This window comes from Polistes canadensis, unplaced genomic scaffold, assembly GCF_001313835.1.
Source record: "Polistes canadensis isolate GaletaPanama2010 unplaced genomic scaffold, ASM131383v1 scaffold_407, whole genome shotgun sequence".
NCBI lineage: Eukaryota > Metazoa > Arthropoda > Insecta > Hymenoptera > Vespidae > Polistes > Polistes canadensis.
The window spans coordinates 59,141-85,567 of NW_014569954.1; the positions used below are offsets into that span (position 1 = coordinate 59,141).

The window sequence follows — 26,427 nt, forward strand, 5'->3', positions numbered from 1 at the left end:
TAAATTGCCTATTTAAATGATATTCGAATAGATCTTAAAATACAAAAAGTGATCGATAAAATGCTAAAAAAAAGTAAAACGTACCTAGATGTTTCATAAATTACGATAAAACTATCTCGTATTTTAATATACATAAAAACGCGAGTAGTTTACAAAAGAGAGATAAATTATGTATATATGTATGTATACATAGTGTATATATAATTGAATTAATATTTAGAAAGAGACCAAAAAGAAATATACGTATAAGCATTAACGAACAGGAAGATCGTATTCGACAGTCACGAAAAATTTGTAGCTAATAATACAAGACAAAGTTCTTTGACAAAATATTTTGTTTTTTACGTAAACATTGACAATAATAATAAACAGTAATAACAAAAAATAATTTATGAAATTTAATCGAACTAATTTTATTAATGAAGTTCGCTATCATCCACATAAATACTGAATTTAAATTTATAAAGCATAAGAAAAATAATACAAAATATAACTTAAAAATTGAGAAAATTAATCTCTCCTGATAATTGCGACCTTCTTCCCTTTCTTCTTTTTTTGATTCTTTTCAATCTTTTTCTTTCTTGCTTTTTTTTAAATGAAAATTTCGAATAAATTCAGTAATAAGCCAAGCCAGAACCTGCCATGTATCTATCAGCATTTTATTATCATAATAATAACAATAATAATAATCATATTATCTGTTGACAAATAATTTTGGTCTTCCTCCAAAGTTGCAATAATCATTGCACTATGTTTGAGAAATTTCTTGCATAAAGATAGACTAGTACTTTAATGTGTACGCTGCTTCAATCTTCGTCTCTCAAAAAACACTATTACTTTTCCTACTACTCTCTATCACTGTACACGGCAACTTCTTTATACATAATATATAGAACATTTACTCGGCATATGCAATTTGATGTCTCAATTTTGACGAATATATATTTGAGTAATAATTTAAATTAATTTTTTTGAAGAATTAATGATATTAATAAAATCATGAAAAATACTTTGATGTATTTCCAATCAACACATACACTTAATATTAATTTAAATATTTATCTACAGTCAACTGCGTACGCGGAGCAAATTTTCAATTAGACCTTTTGCAACAGTATTTTTATCTACTATATATATATATATATATATAATAGTATATAATACTAAATCATCGCTAATTCAGGGTACATTAATAATTTTTGTTTACGAGCATCGTATGTATAACCTTATTTTTTCTTTCATTCTTTATATCTTCTTAAATATCTAGAAAATTAAATTAAGATTAATCATGTATATATAATAATGAACTATCTAACTAAGATGTTCGGAATAGTACAATAAAGAGAACATTTATGAAATATCCCTATGTACAGGGTCTTTCTCCTAACTCTACTACCTAAAATATCTCGTTTATTTTATACGATAGAAAAAAATATTTTATTCGAAGGCGGCCGATATAGTGATGGGCCGAATTTTTGTGTCAAGGTCATTTTTTCGAAATATCAAGATCATCGTATTTTTTTTTAAATGGGATTGCATATTTATACAAGAATATTCTTATAGCTTATACAAAAACGAATCCAGCAATGAGCAATATGTTGACCTTCAAGTGACCTTTACCGAGAAGATTATGAAATGTTTTCTCTTGTACATGAGAAGATTGTTTGCTTTTATAAGCGTCTTATAGTTCCTGACAAATATTTTTTTGTTTTTGTTTTTTTATAAACTATAAGAATATTGTAGTAAAAATATGCAGTCACATTAAAAAAAAATACGATGACCTTAATATCTCGAAAAAAATGACCTTGAAAGAAAATTCAGTCTATCAATATATCGGCGCCTTCGAATAAAATAATTTTTTCCTCTGACATTTTTTTCTATCGTACGGAATAAGTGAGATATTTTAGGTAGTCGAGTTAAGCGAAAGATCCTGTATATTCGTTTCTTCGTTCTCATCATTAATTGTCTCGAAAACTCCATAGAATTATGGTTTTCCTACACATATATATACATATTATAGTTTTTTTTTAATTATTACTCTTTTTTTTCCTACCCATGCACATACGTATATATGCATATTTGCGTCACCCGATATCTCAAAATAACGTAATTATTATCGTTATTTCTGAGAATTAATTATAATATTATTTAGTTCATATTAATCGTTATTATTATATTATTTAATACTTTAACATAGGATAATTGTGAACTTCTCCACTTGGACCAAAACCAATGATTTCTAAAACAAAAACACAATTTAAAAAAGGGATAATATATATATATATATATAATATATGATAAATACAAATATGCTAGATTGATGCCCAATGTAAACTACTATTAGAATATCTCTTTTGTAACGAGAATTTTACATGCTTTTTTTCTAATCCTCTTTTTATGATTTATCGTAAAATAGATACCAATATACACGCAAACAGCCAATTGTATATACCTAATCTAATCATCCTAAACGTTTAGAATCACACTGAACTCCACCCTTATTTCCTTAACTATAATTCACACCTTTCTATCCGAGTCTTTTAATTTAACGCGATAATAATAAATTATTATAAAGCTTTTTCGAAATACACATTCGCAGAGCTATTGTTATCCTTCTTCTTTTGACAATTGCATAAATATGTAAAAACTGCAAAACCAAGTGTAGTAGTAGCAGCAACAGCAGCACATATACGTATACTCGTTTGTGCGATTCTAAACGGTAATTTCTTATATAATAACAATGATTCTCAATTATTATCATCATCATCTCGAGAGAAAAGCACATCTTGATTTACAATTTGAAATGACATTTAATAAACAACATAATATTTCAAAAGGCAAATTGTAACATACGAGTAGCAGATCCCAAGATCGAATGATCGCACGAGAATAATAATGATAGAAGTATTGACCATATTCACAGTGAGAGAAACGAACAGCGTCTGCTTTTGAACGAAGTTCGAAGGTCGATATCAACAACGGTTAGAACATTTCGAACCTAGATCGATATCAATCAAAAGGGCATATTTTCTAAGCATATTACACAGTATTTACAAAATCGGTGCTTCCTTTCTATCATTCCATTTGAAATCCTGAAACAGAAATTTTGTGTTTTTCTAAGAAACATTTCAAACCGATATAATACATATTTAATAAAATTATGAACGAAGAATAGTAAACGTTAAAATTATAATTTTAATTAACATAAGTATATGGCATATGTGTACGTGAATATGTATATGTGCGCATATACATATATTAATCACAGTTTTCACTACTATTCTGCTAAGTAGCGTAAAATTATTCATATCTATTTAATTTAATGAACTTTTACGTGAACTAATTGGATTCATTCATACGGTTATCATGATTATATTAATCACAGACATGAAAAGCATAAAACTTATTACTATAGGGCAGATCTTACTGAAAATGAATAACATAAAATATTGTTAATACGATGAACGTCTCTCTCTTTGATCGTAATTTTTAAATTCTTTTTTCTTTTAAACTAATTTTTGATAAAAATAAAGATCGATTGCGGTGTCTATGGACTGTGGTAAATGTTTTAAACAAATACCTAGTCTCTTCATAGAGCACCAAAAGGATCTAGTTGAACAGCATTGCCTTGTGGCTGAGCAGCAGGTTGTGGATGCTGCTGCTGTTGCTGTTGAAGATTAGCACCCATCATAGGATTTGCATTAGGCATCATCATTGGTGCAGCTCCACCCGCAACCATCATACCACCACCTCCAGCAGTAGGCCCTGGCATTGCACCCATCATCGGCCTCATACCTTGCATACCTTGCATGCCCATTGGCATACCTTGCATACCCTATAGACACCAGAAATGCGTCAAGTGAGAAGATAATAAGAATGTGCATCCTATCCGAAAAACTAAGTATTAAGGAAATGAAATTCATATTTTTGTCAGCATTCCGAGCGGCTGTACACATCAAAAAAGAAAACTATTTATAAACACAATTAATTTCATTTAGATATTGTATTTTTTAAAATTTTTCTAAGTGTTATTTACATCTAATATAGAATACGGATTGGATAATTTTGTGATTGTTTTCTATTAGATTCCAAAATCAAGGCATTTGTAGTGCTAAGCCAAACAAAAATGAATATTGTAATTGAAATGCGGTCTAATATCAGTTCTAGTAACATTCATACAGCTTGATATAACATTCTCTTTGTGTATTGTAGTATTATTAGGAATGAGTTAGTGACAAAGTTGAAATAGCACATAAACAGTAGTTGTAAAGTGAGGATGAATAAGTAATATACAATAAGGAAATGCAACATCAAATTCTTTAATGCAGTGGTATTTAAGATATAATATTGAACGAAGTTCATCGACATTAATGTTTATAATCCTTGAATAAGTTAGACAATTCACATCACTGTTTTAAAAGAATTAGTGAGCTCAGGCAAGGTTCTAATCCGTAATAGGATTTTTAAAAAAACGTAACTTACCATTGGTGTTGTCTGTGGGGAAAAGGCCAACGTGGTTGCAGGAGGAAGTTGCGTCATTCCTTGACCCTGGAACAGCCGGTAACATGCCATATGCCATGCATGCATCACAACTAAATTTGCCAAACGGTAGAAGAACTCTGTACAAATTTATTTATAAATACCTAAGAACTATAATATCTTAGGTATATATCAAGAGAAATTTTCTAAAAAAAAAAAAAATTTAACTCGAAAAAGCACTGATCGTGCTCCTTAAAGTCATATTTGTCTTTTAAATTCATTTAATAAATTCATAGAAGTATTTTAATTTGTATCATAAAATATATATAAAATAGAAATTCGAATACCGTACTTTTCATGTGACATGACTAGTGCTACCTTGACTATATGTTGTGTGCATGATAATTAGCCAAAACAAAAAATAGAAATGCATTTGGTGTACATACAACCCAATAATCCAGAAGCTTTAACACTAATGTGAAAGCTAAATCAAGACAATGTGTGATGTACTTATTTACATACATGACATACGTGCTGATAATAATTTAAGGAACGATTATCGATTTAATTAGGCTCACCATAGGACGATATCCAGCCCCTGTGGTTGCTGCCATCGGTTGTGGTGTCCATCCAGCGGGACCTCCAGTTTTAGCCGTATTTTTAGGAGAATTCCATTGCATTCCCCTAAAAGGAATTTGTTTAATTAAAAACGGCATTATTTTCCGATAAATTTGTATGAAAAAAAAAAGCAATGACTTACTTAACTTGTGGCTGAGTACTTTTATTAATCGTCAAATTCTGTGCTAAACTGGCAAGGCTACTATCTAGGTCTCCAGTTAGGACTTTTCCACTGGCTGCTGTTGCATTTGTCGGCTGTCCACCTGCTGAAATATCATTTCCAAGACCACAATGCTACATATTCTCATCGACAAAATTTTAATCCTTATAAATCTAAGCAATACCTACAATATATATATATATAGCCGAAACTCATAAAAGCATAACCAAAATATGAATTTGATATATGCAAATATATAAATTTATATGAATTAAATATTTAAAAAATTTTCTTATATTATAAACTAGGAATATAACTATATGTAAAATATTAATATTAATATAATAATAATAATAATCATCATAATAATAGCATAAATAATTAACATATTAAATAAATTTATATAGAACAAAATTTTTCTAATTTGTTTTATACTTGTTATGTAACACAATTTGTGCAGTATCACTCAAAGCTTGACTATCATTTTTAGTTTACTGTTACTTTAAATCATTATTTTATACATCAATCTAATTTAGCTAATGATCGTGCAAGATTTGAGTGTACATTAATTCTACCACTATATTTCAAATAAAAAAATCTATAAATTTAAACTGATTCATTAAACTATTTAGCGTTATAATAAATTACGTTTATAAAAAGTGTATGTCTGCATTTAACTAAATATTTATTAACTATGTTGGGGAGTTCTTTCGTGTACCTACTGATAAAAATATTCTTTTAAGTGTACGTACTTCAAATCTTAAATAGAACCAACCTAATTTAATTTCTAGTCTTGTAACACTGAAAATATTGTATTTCTATTATTTACTAAAAATTCGAGATTATCCTGAATGCTTATCCTTTCTTTTCTTTTATCTTTACCCATAATAAAAAATGTCCTTACCATGGAATGAACAGAGTTTGTTGTTAAAGTAAGTCATAAAAGCAGTCATGCAATGGAGAAAATAAAGAAAAAAGCAGTTCCAAGGATTAACGTTTGTTAATGTTATTAGCACTTGAGACTGTTAATATGAAACCCCTGAAAATGAAAGCCATACTTAAAGCAAATCCAAAGTCATTCGATATTCTAATTCGTCTAATCTTCATTTCTAAAGAATTATTTTCAAAAATAGGGATTTGGGATTTGCTTCAGAAGCATGCAGTTAGCGTGGTTGCGATAGATTCCCGTCACCTGACATTGGCTGCTTAGCCGGAGAACCAAAGCCGACAGGAGGTACTTGAGAAGACGACGGAGGAACTCCGTAAGAAACCATTTGGCCACCAGCCATCATGATGTGGCTAGTGGCCGCCCCGACATTACTTCCCATGTCGAACATGGCGAAGCCCTGTTGAACGGGTTGTTGCGATGGCGGTTGTTGTTGTTGTTGTTGTTGCTGTTGTTGTTGTTGTTGTTGTTGCGTGGGAGGAGCGTGCTGAGCAAGGGGTGCCGGTCGCGACGGAGAGCCACCCAGTGCCATACGAATACTGTCATTTAGATCATCGAATGCACTCTTGCTCGGGGCTGCACTACCGGCAATCGAAGCAGGCCCCGAGGCTGGCCTACCAGGTGATGCTCCGCTAATAGCTGGAGACAATGCACGTGGTGTACCATTGGAAGCTGCTGTCGCGGGAGGCGGTGGTCTGGGAGGCGGCGTGGCAGTGGACTTGCCAGAGGTAAGAGCAGTCGAGGGCGCAACGGCCGACGGTGCCTGTGCACCGCCAGACGCGACGTCCCCAGAGCTCCCATCTGCGGCCTTGAGCATTGCAGAGTCGCCTCCAAAGAGATCTGCCTGACCGCCGGCACTGAAGAGGTCTCCGCCGCTTTGTGATGCCGCCGCTGCTGCTGCTGTTGTTGCTGCTGCTGCTACTTGAGCTTCGGCAACGTTACCGCCGGCAGTAACGCTGCTGCTGCTTTGATCGAACAGCCCTAGAGCAGCGGCTGCATTGCTAGCTTGGGAAGCGGCGGTTGGGAAGTCGGACATGAAAGGATTAGGTACGGATCCGGTGGTAGTTCCTGGGGCACCAGCTTGCGCAGAAAGTTATTAATGTGCGTGGATTAGCCTGACGTTCTATGAGATCATAGTTTTGGTATCATCCTTGCGATTTATTATCGCGCCCTGCTTCCTCTCACGAGAAAGAAAGTGATGCGCCAGTATTAAAGCCATATGTCTTTCATCTAGTAATTAAGATTAATTATGATTGCGATGATTAATTGATGATGTTCGTAATGATACATTGTGTAAAGTGTTGCGTAACAGATTCCAATAATTAATGTTTATTGATGTTTGTTAGTATAGCGATTAAAGACGATTCTTAGATACTTGCGCATCGCTGTTTCAGCTCTTGTTAGTATATAACAAATCTTCTAGTATTGTTTAGATCCTTGTTAGATAATCAATAACATAACATTTTTTTATACATATAAGTATATCTATATAATAACTACACAACTACTCCTTGAACGTTTGAAACAAATGCACCAAACAATCTACCAAAATACACAACATTCGCTAGTTTAAGAAGAATTCAGCCTCAATCGAATCCTTTAGATTGCAAATATCTAATTTAGATTAATTAAGTCTTGGAAAAGATTTATTTTAAAAAATACATCTCTTAAAGATTTTGAATTTGCATAATGACTGCATAAATAAACAGATAAGAGTTCAGTGTTTATGCGAAGATATTCTATAGGTCTGACAATGAGATAATATTATGCGACAAATTTAGAACATCCAGCAGATAAAGTAGTATTCTTTCTAGCATCATAGTGTTTTTATATACTATTTATAAGTATATCTCTATAATAATGTGCATAAATTGTATAAATCCCAGAGATAACAAATTGAGTTTTTTTTAAATAATATGTAGTGTATATATGCGTGTTTGTGTTACAATTGATTGTACAAACCAGGCAAAAAGTATTCTGTCCCAAAAAGAACGATATATTTATAATGAAAAGAAAAAAGTAGAGGAAAATGTAAAATATATATATAAAATTTAATGATTTAAAAATAGACTTTCTCAAACGAACGTATTATAAATATATATATATATAAATCTAATATAAAGGAAAATAAAATACTTACTTGACTGTTGATCCTGATTTCCGAATACGGAGGAAAAGCTATTATCTGTAACAAAGTTATTATTTGCTGGTGTCGCTGCAAAACCTAGAAAAAATCAAAAGCAAAAGAAAAACTATAAAGATAATAAGAAAATAGAAGAAGAAAAAAACTAAAAGATACGAGAAAACAAAACGAAACAAACAAACAAACAAAAATATATATATATATATATATATTTATACATATGCCAAAAAATTAAGCGAATGTTGCATTTACCATTACCGTTGGTCATCCACATATTATTTTGTACTTGTGCAGGCTGTGCTTGTTGGGCTTGTTGGGATGCACCAAACATATCTGCGAAAGGATTTCCTGCCAGTTGTAGCAAATCGTCAGACGCTTTTTGAGGCTAAAATATCATCCAAATAAAATATAACATTAATATATTTCTTAGATATCTGAATTGTTTTAATATGATTTATGATGAGTATTTATAATAAAATATATTTAAAAAATTAGAGTTAAATTAATATTTGATATAGAATAAATCAACGAACAAATTTGTCAGGGGTTCACACTATAAAAAACTATATGGGCTCACACATCTTGCCATGCTGCAGTAATTAATAACCATAAACGTATGCAATGTTAGCTTAAGAAATAAAAATAATATATCCTGTAAAAAAGCAGACGAGGACACGAATAATTATTACAAATTATTAAAAAAAAATCTAGGATTTAAAAAAACTGTCACTGTTATTCCTAGTCGCATCTGCCGTCGTGACTATTCTCTTAGCATGTAAATCAATATCTAGAATTACTATTAATTTTGATATAAAAATTTTGGAAATAATATAATTTTCGTAAATAATATAAATAAAATATTATATTAAACAATCAACAATCACCTGATTATCAGCTGATGGTGCTGCACCGAATAAATCAACTATTGGCTGATTGGCATTGTTGGTAGGAGAACTCAAAAATGGGTTTGTACTTGGACCACCCGAGGGCGACTGTACTTTAGCCTAAATTAAAAAATACAATTGACTTAATGAAATTCATTAATTTTGTACAATATTATAATTAGAAATCGTAAATAAAGATTATTTATTTCCAACAGTATTTTCTACTAGTAAAAGTCTTCGAGAAAAGATCTAAACAAATATGTATATTATCTTCAAACTTATTGAAGTAATCTACAATACTCTATTTACCCAAATACACTCCAAATATTTCAAACGTACAAGAATACAAAAGACCTTGGAGTTTATGAAATAATTTTCTAAGTATTATTATAAAAAGATTAACCTTGTATTGATTCATGGCTGCTTCCTCTTCCGCAAGAGCTTGTTGCCTTAACGCTTCATCAATGTGTCCATTTCCAGTGTGATCGAGCCGTGCGTTACTAGCTGCCGTTCCAAATGCGGTACTGGTGGAAGACAGGGCGGACACTCCCGACTTTATATTCGTTCTATTGCTGCTTGGATAATGATAGGGGTGGGTTGGTGGTTGTGGGGATTGTTGTGTAATTAAAAATTAAGTTAGGATAAATATATATGTATATATATATATATATATATATATTTATATATGGGAATAGTAAGGGAGGATAAGTTTTGTTTTAGCACCAAAAAATGTGATGATAGGAATTAATAGGAAAGTTGATAATAGAAAATAAAGGAAAAGACAAACAAAAAACAAAAAGAAGAGTAGTGTAGTACGTATAAATGCGACAGTGCCTAGAAAGTAATTAAGTAAATCGTGTGCACTTATATTTTAAATGGCTTTTTAAACAATTTACACATGCATTTATTTAATTTTTTCTCTCTACGAAAAAATAGTAGTCTGATATAGGTGAAATTTAACTCTGTACTATATATTTCTATATGTTACTGGAATAGTGGGAAATCAGGCAATGTTAGCAATACACCGGCATTGTCTTCAATGCAAAGCGTTTTTCGACAAAGTCTGAAATGTATTCATTTCTCTCTCATTTCCTAGAAATTCTTGAAAATGACAAATGAGAAACCGGTAAAGCAAAAAAGCAGATATAAAATATTTTCTTCTAAACCTGCTTATCTTTCGATACGATAAAGAACAAAAAATACAGATTTTCTATGGTAATATCGGTCTAAAAGTAATATAATCTTCTACTACGATAAGTAACAGTAGGCCCTACATAATAACACACCAGCATAAAGTAAGTTCCAATGTCTACAAGTGCGCATATTATAGCGGCACGCACAGTCTCAACAACCCGCTCCATGCTCGCTTTTGTGTGTGTGGGAGCGAGGTGTATATTGATTGTGGGAGGGGAGAGGGTGTATGCTGTGTGTGCCTGTTGCCCGATAATGTATTCTTTGTAATATTGCCTAAATAGCATTTGGTATTCTATAGAATGTCTAGGTATTATGTTCAATGCTTCGGAAAAGTCTGTAAAAATTCTTTTGTTTCCTACATCGTCAAAAAACGCTTTGCATTGAGGACAATGTCGGGGTATTGCTAACATTGCCAGATTTTCCACTATTCCGGTAACATATGTATATATATATATATAAAACGATCATAATAAGCTACGTATTATGTATCGTAGAAGCGTGTATACACATCACGAATGCATCCATAATACGCTACACACGACGACAGTATTTACATCACCAAGCATACATATTACTTTAGATAAATACATGTGCTGTAATATCTTTCTATATCACATAGAGAGTAAGCCTATTTAATATGCAGGCATTTTAAATATCAATATATATATATATATATAATCTAGTTATTTTTAAATATTGTATGAAATATTATTCATTTATTTATTTTAAATTATTTTACAATTTTGCATATATTATTATTATTATTATTATTATTATTATTATTATTATTATNAATTTTGCATATATTATTATTATTATTATTATTATTATTATTATTATTATTATTATTATTATTGTTGTTGAATATTTATCTTTTTTCTTTTTGTACATGGAAATTATAAGATACAGATAAATTGATAAGATATAATCTTAGCAATAGATGAAAGAATTCATGTATTCGATAACGTTATTTCTCTTAAGTTTACCAATCGAAATTATTGTTGTTAATTACATTAAGGCTCTGGCCAGTCAAATCGTTTTTTTCTCTTTTTATATATACCAATTATATTTTCTTCAGCACATATATCATCTCTCATACGAGATGTTGAAAGTATCACACAAGAAGCAAAATAAAACTAAAAAGCTGAATATAATAATATATTTCAGATTTGCATAGCCTATCGAAATGTGACATTTGATATAGGTGATATAATATGCAAAAAAAAATGATGTATGTACAAATTGTACGAACAAAAAATGAATAAATTCAAATTCTGAACAAAAATATTTATATTCGTATAAAAATTATCCAACTTTTCGAGCCATTTATCAATTAGGACAAAAATCTGAACAAACTATTCAAAGTTAAAATATATAAATAAGATTTTGATATTAATTTTGGATATCAAATTAGAATATGTTTTTGTGACGAAGAAATAAACGCTCGAAAAGTTAATTCGCGTATCTATTATCTCGTAACTAAAAAAGCATGTAAGCAAAATTAGAAAGAGAGAAAGAGAGAAAAAGATAGGTAGATAGATAGAAAAATTGTTTTTTTATAAGATAAATATATAAATAAGAAAATTAGCTGTGTTATCGCATGTCCAATTGATCTACAAATAAATAAACAATAGTTATAAAAAGGTTTATGTTTAAAAAAAAAAAAAGGATTTAGAGATGTTTGTAAGTAATAAAGTTGTTCTGTTAAGGATTTAGTACTAGTGAAGATGTCTGATGATGAACAGCCATTCGAAATTACCGAATGACTGGACCAAAGCCATAAAGTAATGACAAATGACAGGAAATAATGATATTTTTGGTCAATAATTTTATCAACTAAATATTTTCTCCTATATGATATTTCGATAATTTGTTTTTGAAATTTTCGATTAACATATTTTTACTTATCATTTTTCATAGTCATTTAAAAATGGATACACGTAATACTTATATACTTAGTAACAATTATTATAATGCAATTAAATGAAAAAATTATTGCAAGCTTAATGAAAATATAGGAAGAAGATCTCGTTGTTCCTTCTAATTCATTAGAATACAACGTAAACATAATGCCAGCCTGATATATATATATATACGTTAAAAATAAATATTTCTCTCTATTTTCTCTTCATCTTCTTCCATTTACCTTATTCACTTTTTTATTCATTTTTTAGTTTGTTTTATTGAAAATAATAAATCAATATTCGAAGAAAGCTTACATACCTTGCCGATTGTGTTGGCGTATTTGCAGCAGAACCCTTTTTCCCTTCTAATGACGCAAGATGCTGTTCTAATGCATCTAACAAGCTACTCGGTGCCTATAAAAATACTTTTTACTTATATTCCAATTTTAATATGAGTAAATAAAAAGAAATTTTATCGTAATAAAGAAATTTAATTATAGTAAAGAGATTTATATAATTGTAGTGATAAAAATATAATTTATAAAAGCGTTACCTTTGTTAAATCCGGAATATCACCTTTGTCGATACCAACATCCTAAACAAAAATAATAAAATTAGATTAATTAAGACACAAATTACAAATGTATAATAAAATTTATTTAAAGAAATTATGCAAATCTAAATTACCTCTGCTACTTTTAAAAAGTCGCCGACTCTATCCATTCTTATGAGGAACTTTTTATACAGTTCCAAAGCATCTCGACATTGTTTTTTGTTCATATCGAAATATTTCTCTGTAAATAATCAATATATAAGTATTTATTTGAATAATTATGTAATGTTTTGAATATTTTACCTAAGAGATTAATAATCCCATCATTATAACAAGCAAACAAACGAATGAGATCTCGGAATAGAAGCATAAATGCGTTGTTAATAACGCCATTGGTAAGATCGTTTGCTGTACAATCAAATTCCAAAAGGGCGTCTAGTTGCGCTTGTAGAACTGGCAATGTTTTTAAGAGTTTTTCTGCGTTTATGGTACGTAATGTGCCATCTTCTTTTCTAAAAAGAAAGAAAAAACAGAAATTCAAAAGGAAAAATGTAAAAAAAATATCATAAACAATAATACGAATCTTACCCTCTTTTAACTTTACAGAAATCAAATGCCACCGTTCTGTACGAAAGAGCCTTCTCGTTCAAGTATTTGGCGTATCGTCTGATAAACGGTGACATATCGTAACCTGATGAACAATAAAAATACCGCATATTAATTAGAATTGTTTGGTCTTGACTATGAAATTATTAAGATACAGAAGTAGAAATAAAAATAACAACGCCTGATAATAAATAATAAGTGTAGATACATTCATTATACAGTAGGTGACATATATAGGATGGGCCTAAAAGTTTTTAGGTGGTTTTAAAAATTAATTTTTTTTGAAGTTATACTTCTTTTGCGCATTTTGCAAACTGAAATTAGATGCGACCGAAAAATCGACACCATGTAGTTGTCGATATTTACGATGCGCGGGCAAAGCGAATTCAAATTTTTCTTCTTAAGCGGTCACCCATCCAAGTTCTAATCATACTCAAACGCTGCTTGACTTAAATGATCGAGCAGAAACTAGTGCTGTCGCTGCGCCATGTCTGTTGACGCATGAACTTATTTGATATAACTCCCTTATATTAAGTGTGGACTGATATCTACATTTTGATATTTTTTACCAGGATCAGTATACATTTAAATTTCTGTTAAAGTTTTCGAGATGCCTAAAACTAATGCAGAGAAATGTAAAGAATATCGTCYTYKTAGGAAGAAGAATAAGGAAAATAAGGAAAACAAAACGCAAACTAATGCGGAACGTTGTAGGTTGTATAGGCTGCGAAGAAAAATGATTGCACAAGGATATGAATTTTTGAAGTTATTTTTGAGGTTATTGAGATTATATTCGTTTTGGTACGCTAAAGAAGTATAATTTCTTACGTGCGTACATAAGTATTTTTTAAACAATTCAATTTTGTAATTAAACTTGCAGTTTTACAAGTCAGATTGTCAGTTTTATTAACTGAATACAAAAATAGCTTTAAGCATGTTTTTAAAAAACAATTAATTTTTGAAATTAACTAACAATTTTTGGCTCGTCCTGCTTAAATGTTATTTGTTGAAGAGGGAAAGAATAAAGAGATTGTAAGTACGAAGGAAATAAACTTACCGACGCGCGCTCCTGCTGTGCTCAAACAGAGATAAAATTAATCCAAGTTAGTAAATCATAAAGATAGATGCCAGACACATGGAAAAGAGAAAGATTGATTTTTTCCCATATAGTTCTGTAGTTGCTCAGTGCTAGGAAGTTAGTTAGAAAGTGTTATTAAACAATACGGGAGAGGAAGCAGTAGATATAAACGTTTATAAATAGCCATTACTTTTCCTATGCTCTTCTCTTCTGTGTGTTTATGCATGTGTGCTTTTATATATGCAAGGATATGTGGACATTAAAAGATCATCCCGTTTGCAATTTGAGTTAGAAAGAAAAGAATTTGCGCGCAAACTTATTGAAGCATTTGTAGAAAATTATTTCTATGTTATCATTGTATCCCATGCATACTCCCCAATACGGCAAACATATATATAATAACAATCATTATATGTACAATAGTAATAAGCATAAATTCTTACTAAATGAACAAAAAAAGTTATAAATACAAATGAATCATCTTACTCTCGTAAAATTTGCAATAATCATTATACATTATGGCAATTAATATACAAAATATACACAATAAATTTGGACACATTTGTTTTGAAGAAGAAATTTGTTTAGTATGTTCTTTCGTTATCGGAGAAAATAAACGATATGACGGTTGCGGCAGAATTTACTTGTGAAATAATATCAGCGATTGTTTTAGGTAACACGTTACGAAACACGCGAAGTCCTTATTTGTTAAATAATTTAATAAATAATTAAGTATTTTATTTATTAAATAATTTTTATTGATATCGGAAATTACGGTACGAGGATAAAAAAGAAAAGAAGAAAAATATCGAATTGGTAGTCATAAGATGTTAAAAAGGAACAGTCCATTATTCTTCGCAACCCTTCGATAAATACACTCACCTTGTACTCCGCTTTTATCGAGGAAATTGCTGAGCTGAAAAGTGCTGTTGCTCGATGCCAGATATTGTGTAAACCTCTGGAACAATAATGACAACAAAAATATAACAAATGAATTCTGAATAATTTCAATTTTTAATGCATGCAAAAAATCGTTGAAATCGTTTGTTAAATAAAAAAGAATATTTACCTCATTGCCATAGCAAAGCATATGGTGTACTGTTATGAGTGCTTTGAAAACGACCGTCCAGTTCGTGTTTTGCGATCGTTCTATCAAAAGATTAGCGAGTTGTGGTATCGACACGTTTGGCTCGTTTGTACAATGAATGAGATCTATAATTATAAATATTTAATTGTTAATAAAAATATTTCTAGAATAATATTAATTTTTAACAGAATTTTTTTATAAAAAAAGATAGATCAAAATTTGGGTACAATTTATTCCCAGAAAGATGGTAACCATGAATAATCTGAAATTGAGATGATCTTCAATTTGAAGATTTTTATTTTGTTTGAAAAAGTAATTTCATTTCTATTTTATATTTGATTATATCTTGTTTCTTATTAGTAAGTAAAATTATTTGAAATTATATTTTAATAATTGTATAAGGATTGATAATATTTTATAAAAAATAAAAATCACAAAACGATGAGATTTCTACTGCGTATAAATTTTAATCATTTCAAGAGATAGATTTCAGCATAACTTGGAACAATTGTCAAAGAAATAGTATCACATAATAGACTAAATAAAACACATAGATCAGACAATGTCAATATCAATTTATCCGATCAATCCAAAGTGATCGTTTAGATTCGAATGGCTGAAAATCCATACGTCAATCTGGTCGATTAGCAGAAGTAATTTCATCAAGTACGATCCCGAATCAGGGGAGGTCAAGGACCGTGAACCAGTGCAATGTCTCCCTGACGTACACAGATAACGATCAATGATCTACATCCCTAGTAGTCCTAAAGAGAGAACCCGTTAAATGCGAGAGAGAGAGAGAGAGAGAAAGAGAGAGATAGAGAGAACTATGAGACAAAAAAACACGACTCCGACTCCCCTCCAAAACTCTCATCCCCTTCACCACCCTTCAAGACCCATTCACTCATTCTTTCTCTTTCTATCCATTTAAAGAGATTATCTTTTAAATAGATCAAATTATCAATCGATCTTCCAAACATTTATTTGTTTCGTCACGATGTAACTTTTTAGTATAATACATACATATTTTTATGTGTGTTTGTAATTATGGCGCGCAATGGATTGTAAATTAAAAAAAAAATTATTTACATTTTATTACATACTATTTTATATTTGATACTATAAAATATTGAATAATATCAAATGAATGATAAAATTAATTTTTACATATTTACATTAGACAATAAATTATAAAAAATTGTTTAACTAAGTGTAGTTATAATTACCGATGCATTTATGTATGCATTAATGTGTATGCATTTATGTGCGATAAAGTGTAATAATTTGTGTAGGGATCAAAGATCAAATATGTATTAGATGGTACATTTACGCATGTATCAAATTTGATAAACCTACATAATTTGAACAAGTTGAAAGAAGTAGAGTAGGACAATGATAGGCACGGTCACCGTCTTTAAGTATTGATCGTACCAACGAAGCCAAGCTGCTTCTTGGCTTGTACACATGTGTGCTTACTTATATATACATATCAATCTATGTGTATGTGTAACATAAAAGATAAAATCGTTAACGCCTTGGAAAGGAAACGAAGAAAATCTTGAATGAATGATTCATAAAAATATTTTTAAATAAATTGCTTTCAATAAAGAAACTTCTTTCTTCAGTCAATTTACTCAAGTTTTATCTATGTAACAAGCATTAGTAAATACATAGAAACATATGTATAGTACGTATCAATAATAGAACGGTGATATGAACGGTCACGTAAGAATACGTAAAAAATTATATAAAAATACATTAACGGGACTGCTTTCGCTTCTTTAATAATATAAAGTCTTGTGCATTTAATGTTATTGCATATTACTGATTCAGTGAATACAGAAATACTTCTATACGTAGATACATGTATGTATGTATATGCGACTTACATAAGACTCGTTTTCACTAAGTGTGACACTGAAAACAGATCGATCTAATTTTATCGGATCATCATTTTTATCATTATGATAAGCATAAAGAAAATATGGATAAAGAACAATATCGAGTTGCCTGATCAATTTTACAAATAAGAATACCCTTCCATCTCCTCTTTAATAATTGGATCGTTTCATTAATTATAAAAACAGCATCAAAATTATATATTTTCTCAATGTTTTTATGAAGTGAACTTACACCACTTTATAATAAACGATCCAATTATTCATTTTTGGTATCATATGTGTGTGTGATAAAATATATAAATAAAAATAAAAATAAAGATTGATAGGTATAGATCAGTTGCTACTAAATTGCACAGCAAACAAACGAAAATACTCTTCCATCTCTTCAGTAGTTATTTATTTGTTGTGTAGCATATGATAAATGCAAAAAAATATCATTGACAGTTGATAATCAACCGTTGCTCAATTTTACAAGGAAACAATAACAATCCCCTTTCTTTCTACAATATTTCTTTTTTTAATATAGGAAAAATATTAATAATCTTAAAAGCGCAAAATATAAAAGAAAAGACACTCTAAGTGTTATTTAAGTGATGTATTTGTGTATCAAAGTCTGTTTTCAAAGATCAAGTGACCGACGGCTTTGTAAAGTAACGTGTACTTGACCTTGTCAGCTTTCTCGCTCTAATTATACACCCCCGCATGTATGTATGGATAGGGCAACTAATTTGGTTTTACTACTGGCATTACTCCAATGGTTCAACGCACATAAGCTCCTTTACGCTCTTCGATCGGATGCGTTTGCTCGATGAGGAACGCATGTGATAAATGCGTTAACTCTTCTCCTTCTTCCTTTCGAATTAAACGGGGAAAAAATAGAAAGAAAAAGAGAGAAAGAATGACTTAAATACTTTCCTTCAGATTCTGGTTAGCCTTCGATATTCAATTATCTAAAAGAGAAACCATTTGTTTTTCATCATTATTATTGAACGAAAAAAAAACTGTTGATTATGTTTTTTTTCTTGCCTTAAATAATTAACGTGATAAAGATTCTATATTCAAACGATTGTAATTATTCAATTTTTTAATTAATATTAATGAGAGAGAAAAACAATATTTTTTGTTTGTTTTATTTTTTTACAGAATTTTCGTCAATTTAAATGTTTATATTGCAAGACAAAGATAAACAGAGAACAGGAAACTATTAAATTTTTATTCGACTTATTTTGTATAATTAACGCAATAACAATGTTAGGATTAGTGAAAGAAAGGAAAAGGATATTTTGTTTTTAGTTTTGAAGAAATGATTTAACGAAAGCACGTAAGATACAAATATGATATCTTTCAATAAGGAATATTTTCATTCAACTTGAAAAATAATCGCAATTCAATTATTTAACTCCTTCAACATTCGTTCTCCTATATAATTTTCTATTAAGGCCATACATACGTCCAGGATTTCAAAAAAAATCGATTTTTTTTTAAACAGATTGTTGTACTCTATAGTTTTAGGCTTGTTTCTGTGAAAGTCGATTGCAAAAATTCCTCATAGACCTAAGTTATAGTAGAAAATGTAACTGCCCGACGAGAGTATGGTGCGCGCAGATAGCTGTCCTTTGTTTGAGAACTTATAACTTTAAACGCGTTTTTCTCGAAACTACTTTTTCCACTACGGTCACCATGATAACTCATACAATTTTTAATAGTTTTTAATGCGATTTTTTTTTAAATATTCGAAATCGTTTTCTCTATAGTGTGTGTCGAGCCGGATTTGGGATACTTTGATTTCAAAACTGTATAAAAATAATTAAAGTGTAAAATTTATGACGTAAAACGCATACTTTTTTAAACTACCAAATTTTCCGAAATTCAAAATTCCGGTTCGACACGCTATAACTATAACGTTATTTTACAAGAATTTTTAAAAATTCTGTAGACCGATCAAAATTTACTGGAGATATAATACAAACCGTGGAGCAACTTTTTTTTCTTAGTGTTGTGGATCACGTGATTTTTTATATAGTAATTTTTGTAAAAATAAAGTGAAATAAAATTGTTTATAAAGTTTAAATACCAATAAACAATGTGCACTATTTATTTGTATTAATTTCTATTGTTATCCCTACTATATAAGAAATTTTTTTCTTTTAGCGCATTTTAAGCGCTATTAGACGTATGTAGGACCTTAAAAGAAAAAAAGTGAATTTTTTTTTAAACTATAAGACTCGACACGTAACTGTGAACACATAAGTGCAAAGTATACACCACACTTTCTACGATCTCCACTTTCAAAGCTAATATCAAAGACACGAGGCCGTGTGACATGTAATCCTCCATTAACCGAGTTTAAGTAATGAAATTCTAATTTTACCTGGTTATTTATCTACGTCATCCCAATTACATTCGATTCGATTCAATTCAACAGAAAGAAAAAGAGAATATTAAACGAAAATCGCCGAACGTAAAATAAAGAAACGCTTTGGACGTGAACATTTAATTGATTGTGGAAAACATATAAAGGGGGAATTACAAATGATAATATTATCAATTCAATATCGAAGTAATCTTCTCAACACTGTTTGCTGGGAATTCATTTTTTATGAATGTACCACTTGGAATAATAATTTCATTCCTTCAAGAAAAACTTGATTGCGTAATAAATCGTCGTTTAAATGTTTTTCAAAGAGTTTCGATGCAAATTACTTCGGTAAATATGTATTAAAATCATTTTATTATTATTATTATTATTATTATTATTATTATTATTATTATTCTAAATATAATTTATTAAAAAAATAAATTATTATTATTTAATTATTATTATAATTAAATTTATTACTGTTATTTTATTTGATTTTCTATCATTTGATGCTATTTTTACATCGAAGTAATTAGCTTTGAAGATTAAATAAATGTCGAATTAAAATGACATATAATAATAATAATTGTAAAATACAATAGGTACGAAGAATTTCTTTGTCATCGTTTAATTTAATTTAAGCTGCATAAGAATAAAAATCGTAGATAAGGCGATCGAGACTTAATTTAAAAAATATTTTTCACTTATCGACTCACACGATCTACCTTTCGAACCTTTGTGATTCATACAATATATAATAAATGTTCCTTTGCTCAATGATCTAGATTAATGGTGTCGAATACAATGTCCGCGGTCCGAAACTTGAAACTTCGATGTGACTTTAAAAAGTCTGATCTTTTACTCTCTCTAATATTTTTTGAAGAGATCTTTCCTTTTTTTTTTAGTCTAGGCTCGACAATTTTTTTATAATCAAATTAAATTTGATGACTCATATTTATAAACGAGCTTGACACTACTGATCTAGATTCAATTCTAAAATATGAACAAATAAATAAATAAATGTCTTATACTAATGATTTGTTGTTTATATGATATATTTGTTATTTTGCTATTATTTTCATACAAAAAAAAAAAGAAGAAAGAAAAAGGCAAGAAATCTGGGTTACAGGAAGGAATCGAATCTTTAAGTAACTCAGTAGATCCTTTTCACTTAGGATTCCTCTCGTAAATTTAATTTTGTAGTAAGAATAAGTATATAGGAAATACTAGTATTTATCTCCTTGATAGAAATAAATAGAGAAAAGAGGTTGAGACGGTAAAAGAATGTGAGTACTATCGAAACAGATGGTCTCTTTCGAGGATTCCGACACAATTCGTTTCTTAACCTTTAGCGCAAAATCAGCGAAAAGGTATAGGTCAAAGAAGAAAACGTGCCGATGACATTCACCTACTCGATTTTACTATATGAAAGAAAAAGAGAGAGAAAGAAAAAAAAATAAAGAGAGAGAGTGAGACCATAGCTCTTTATTTACTCGTAATCGTGCGAAACGTGCCGTGAGATCATGTTCGTTCAATTCTTATCAAAGAGGAAGATGAGCAAGCAAGAAGGATCAAAAACAAATAGGATTTAAGTATTAATGAATGGAAAAAAAGTTGATGCTTGTGTACTTATCGCACGTCCTTAACAAAGAGACATATATATTTATTTGTAGATGTGTGTTCATGCATACTTTATTCACGCTCGCTTGCATTCATATAACTTTGCGAATACGTACACATTATCTATCTTTTTATCTTTCTTTTATTTCAATTACGATAATACCTTTACCCTCGTTCCTAATTCAACCTTATAAGATTATAATAACATTAGAAGGAAAAAAGAAAAATAAGAAAAGAAATTGCGAAGAAAGAAAAATATATCGTTGGAGAAGTTTCAATTTCGCGCTCAAATAACTCGAAAATTGAATATTGCGCACGCACGTAACGAAATTTGAATTTACTATCACGTAATCGATAAGTAAATTCTGTCAAAAAGAAATAGCGTGAATTATAAAAACAATAAACTGATTAATCGAGAAAAAATAAACCTAAATACATATAAAGAAAAACTAAAATAAAACAAAGTGAGAGTAAAAGAGAGAAAATTAAATTTGCAGATTTAATATCAAAACTGATGCATTGTAAAAATGGGTAAGATTTAACGAAAAGTTATTTTTTCTTTTAATATATATTTCATTTTTGATTGACATTATCACGCCTTTAAAGAATTTTATCGTTTACGCCCCCGTCCAAGTCTGGAGATATACGTACAGTATATACAGTAGGGAGACCGGTAACATTTAGTACGGACACGCGCCGTCAGTTTTATGATAATGAGCATCGTTTTCATGCGAGCTCACAGAACACGTCTTATGCATGTATTTATATGTACATTTATATGTACTTTATTCCTCTTATTAGTATTTACTTACTTTCCCTCTCGATGAAGTTATATCACTTATCTGCCGGTCAGGGAAACAATATGGATTTTTTTTACAACGTTATCGAAGCGTTAACGGGCGTTACGAATTATCAGTGGAAATAAGCAGACTTATTTCCACAAATCCTCAAGAATCGTTAAAGTTCCAAAATCCTAGGAGATATTAATAATTTATACTATTATACTATTTGCTTTTGCTTTCGTCGAATATGACGTATATTTCTATTTAACAATAGAACACGATACTAAAGTATATTCTAGATTTTGTATATTATTCGTTGTCACGAAATTGTTACGAGATGTTGTTGAGAAATCATTTATTGAATTATTTTATTTTCATTTTGATCGATCCCAAATTTTTCAAATATAATAGATGTTCCAAAAATTGCTTTAATGAACTGAAAAATTATAAATTATTTTGTTTACAAGTATTTGAAGTAGTCACATCGTGAGTTCATATTTCTTTAACGAAACTCTGACTAAAAATTGATATCTTGAAATAAAAAACAAAATATAGTAATTCTATTTAATAAACCAACATTGATTTTTAGTTTCATTTTTCTTTTCTCACTAAAGCAACTTTTAAGACATACATGTAATTAATTTTATAAAATTTTTTATGACTAATTAATATTATATAATTAATATCGTAGAAAATAAAGTTAAATTAAATGGAAGATCCGATAATTAAGTATACTTTTAATTAGTTTGAAGATAATTTATATTTGATAAATATTTAATCAAATAAGGGCGTAGCCAGAGATTAAATATTCCTTGTTACTTTGAATCGATCGTTCACTGATAATAAACTTACACGAATATTTTGTAAATTGATAACCTTCACGTAAACCTTTTTATTCTTTGAAGAAAAATATTCTAATTCGCACGAAATTGCGGAAGGATACGCACGAGAGAACGTGTAAACCATATAAGAGAAGAGTCTAACTCTCACCGAGGGTACTTTAAAATTATGAGCTTAAGCGGATAGTCTACTTCTCAAGTTTACTTCTTAACATCTCATTACCGATTTCATTTATTAGTTTTAATTTAATCCAAAAATATTAAATCATTTCATGACTTTTTTATAAAAATAAGCTCTTGTTAACGTATATTCTTTTCTTTTTTCTTTTTCATAAAATTAGAAATATGAAATATTTCAACGATAAGAAAATAAAAAGTAACTTTATTTAAATTCAAATGACCTTAGATTATACCATGATCTCGTTATTAAATTTGTTGTTGTCTTCCTATGCTAAACCTATAATTCTTGATCACAAACCGTACTCTAGTGTATGTAATCATTTGACACATACAGCTATACTTATAAATATGAATGATATATAACTCATAAACCAACATAATCGTCTAAGATAAATTTAATATTGTATTGATGCATATAATAGCAAATCTTACAACACGATTAATGTCTTGTTAAATTATATTCCAATATTCTGTTGAACTAAATTTCTATTGTCGCAGAAAATAATAAGAAATGTATTAAAATTTGTAGATTAAATTAACCGATGAAAGTAGTTAACGTACTCTAATCAATCCTTTCCTGACTCTATAAAAATTATTATAAAAAAATATTAAATGAATAATTTAATACAATATAAAATATAATACAATGATATGTGTAACCAACCATCTATGCATCATACTAAGAACGATGATTCATTCTTGTTAGCCTCCAACAAATTCTAAGAAATAGCTAAAGGCAATACACCTTCCCTATCTACATTCATGCTTTACATTCTTTCAAATTCGAGTTGTAACAAGGAATACCCTGCTCCCAATTAGTATTTCAAAGAATCTGCATTTAATAAGAGCGAATATAATTCTCTTACATTGAATGCGTCGCATCCAAAAATAAATCAATGTTTTCTAACATACGACTAAAACAATTTCTCAATAATCTGATTAAAAATCACCAACTCTCAACACACATTAAATCAAATACATCATAATCTTTTACAAACGTATGGTGGCTGAGTAAAGTCGAGGATGGAAAAAATTAATGTCTCCAGAGTAAAATCAATAAATCATGTAACACATTGATGGTACAGGTATCGCCATAAAAACGAACTAAAAACAGAATTTTTATCATAATTAAATAAAAAATCTGCTTCACAACGAAACGGTTTTTTTTCAAATGGTGAGAGAACATGAACGAAATTTCGTCGTGTTGTACATACTCAAAATCGAACGACCTCACTACGACGTGCGGCGCATCGACGTGAGCGCGAGCATTCTCCCCCTCTCCACTGCCTTCTCTCCATCTCACTCTTTCACTTACTCTTTCTTTCTCTTATTCGTTACTCGCTCTGTTTCGCTCTCTCTCTCTCTCTGTCTTTCTTGAGGATAACTGGTCTCACTGCATTCTCGTCTTCCACGCTACTCTCTTTGCTTTTGAAGAAGCGAAAAAACATTAAAAGAAACAATAAAATTCGCAACATCCTGAATAGTTTAAATGTCAAATAGAAAGGGTCGGAAGGAGACGTGTTCAAATCGTGCCAAATCGATAGAGTTGAACCGAATCGAGATCCGAGTCGATGTAACCCAGGAAAAACGATTTTGGTTTTTAAAAAGAGTATTAAATTTGTGGGAGAAGAAACATCGGGGAATAGTATAAACTAAAATAAAAAAGAACTTACAATCGAGATGCTTTTTCTTTGGTCCTATCATCTCCTCAGTGGTAGCTTTGCAGACGGATTTGGCGAGCCCTTGGCCAGCGATGCTGTGTCTAGCAGCCAGTAGTCTGTCGTTTATCGTTTGTCCCGCCATACTGTCGTCCTTCCTGTCACTTTCTTTCTTTCTTTTTGCCTTTCTTTCTTTTTGCCTTTCTTTTCCTTCCTTCCTGTCTGCTTTCTTCCCCTACGTCGACGACTCTTCAAAACCGAATGGATTTGTCAGCAAGTGTGAGGTTCGTCCTTTCCATCTGTGGTTACTCTCGCTCAAACAGCATGTACCATTCTCGCGGCGCACTGCCACTATTCGAAGTGTCCGATTCCGTGTATATGTATGTATGTGTATATGTATGTATATGTATATGATATATATATATATGTGTCGTGTGTATGTGTGATTAAGAAAGAGAGTGCTTTCTAGGTATATGATGCGTGCGTGTGTGCGTGTGTGTATGTATTCACGAACGTAAATTTGGAAAATACGTGAAGAATGAAAAACTAAGAAAGAGGAAGTAAGAACCAAAGATAAGGGAGAAAGAGAAAAAGAGAGAAAGAGAGAAAGAGAGAGAGAGAGAGAGAGAGAGAGAGAGAGAGAGAGAGAGAGAGACAACACTTATACACGAGATAGTAAAAGTCACGGCGATTGAGGGAAGAAAGAAAATATGAAATTTCGAAATTGGAAGCAACCAAGTAAAATGTCTCCCCCAGCACGATACGTTTTAAACGTTGATTAACTAACTGTTCCTAAACGACAATTGTACTTTTCTCTCTCCTCACCTAAATTTCCTCTTTCAAGACTTTATCGATCCCGTTTTTGATCACCTACCGGAGCCGTACGAGCTTGCGCTCGCGTTTACACGCTCGCCAGGCTAATACGGCTCAGCTCTTAACCCGACGACGAAAATGACGAAAACGATACACAATCACGACGACGAGACGACGACAACGACTCGGGTTCGCACCGGCGACGAAAGGCTATCGCGAATTGCTTTAAGATGGCGACCTTACTATTCTATGCTCCCCTCCCCAACACTTCGTACCGCCCACTGACCAACCAATCGCGTTACGTTACTGATCGACGCTCCCTCCTCGACATCGACCACTGATCATCCTACCGTCCAATGACATTTAGATATGGTCACGTGATCACCTAACACATCTTCCCTCGTCTCATGGCGCGAAAATTGTAACTTTTTAAATGTATTTTAAATCTCATTTGTTTTTCTCCTTTCCTTTAAACTTTATATTAAGAGAGAAATTTTTGTCTATTTAGTTTTTTAATATTTTTAAAATTATTTACACATATAAATATTGAAGGATAATATAAAATGTGTTATAATTATAAATTGTTTCACATTTAATCTGTATTATTATTTATTGCAGTAATA

At 30.4% G+C, this 26,427-nt stretch overlaps 1 protein-coding gene and 1 long non-coding RNA gene across 18 annotated transcripts; both read right to left on the reverse strand.

Moving 5' to 3' along the window:
• Positions 1 to 1,727: 1,727 nt before the first annotated feature.
• Positions 1,728 to 26,128, reverse strand: LOC106792334 (phosphatidylinositol-binding clathrin assembly protein LAP). 17 transcript variants are annotated; one of them, XR_001382278.1, is made up of 21 exons: positions 25,817 to 26,128; positions 25,007 to 25,342; positions 15,635 to 15,777; positions 15,448 to 15,523; positions 14,545 to 14,559; positions 13,470 to 13,572; positions 13,185 to 13,393; positions 13,016 to 13,122; positions 12,882 to 12,923; positions 12,648 to 12,742; positions 9,634 to 9,802; positions 9,231 to 9,350; positions 8,599 to 8,731; positions 8,344 to 8,427; positions 6,450 to 7,283; positions 5,240 to 5,363; positions 5,058 to 5,163; positions 4,483 to 4,548; positions 3,581 to 3,835; positions 2,854 to 3,092; positions 1,728 to 2,239 (listed from the first exon to the last, which is right to left on the reverse strand). XR_001382278.1 is itself a non-coding variant. In XM_014758699.1 (20 exons), the coding sequence occupies exons 2-19, from the start codon at positions 25,134 to 25,136 to the stop codon at positions 3,590 to 3,592; spliced, it is 2,802 nt and encodes a 933-aa protein (XP_014614185.1). In that variant the 5' UTR covers positions 25,137 to 25,342; positions 25,817 to 26,128; the 3' UTR covers positions 2,625 to 3,092; positions 3,581 to 3,589. The 17 variants fall into 17 exon arrangements, 16 of the variants coding, with proteins under 16 accessions (XP_014614185.1, XP_014614188.1, XP_014614193.1 ...); XM_014758699.1 differs by lacking the exon at positions 1,728 to 2,239 and having other exon boundaries at positions 2,625 to 3,092; XM_014758702.1 differs by lacking the exons at positions 1,728 to 2,239; positions 2,854 to 3,092 and having other exon boundaries at positions 14,545 to 14,556.
• On the reverse strand, positions 23,486 to 24,996 carry LOC106792336. The gene is made up of 2 exons (XR_001382279.1): positions 24,548 to 24,996; positions 23,486 to 24,437 (listed from the first exon to the last, which is right to left on the reverse strand). It is a non-coding gene; the product is annotated as an uncharacterized LOC106792336 (long non-coding RNA).
• Positions 26,129 to 26,427: the final 299 nt, after the last annotated feature.

Excerpts from the sequence above, each read along its gene's own strand:
- LOC106792334 (XM_014758699.1), bottom strand. The coding sequence starts at position 25,136 with ATGGCGGGACAAACGATAAACGACAGACTACTGGCTGCTAGACACAGC. Across the intron at positions 15,524-15,634 it reads TGCTTTGCTATGGCAATGAG|AGGTTTACACAATATCTGGC; the intron begins GTAAATATTCTT and ends TTATTGTTCCAG. Across the intron at positions 13,123-13,184 it reads TGGGATTATTAATCTCTTAG|AGAAATATTTCGATATGAAC; the intron begins GTAAAATATTCA and ends GATTATTTACAG.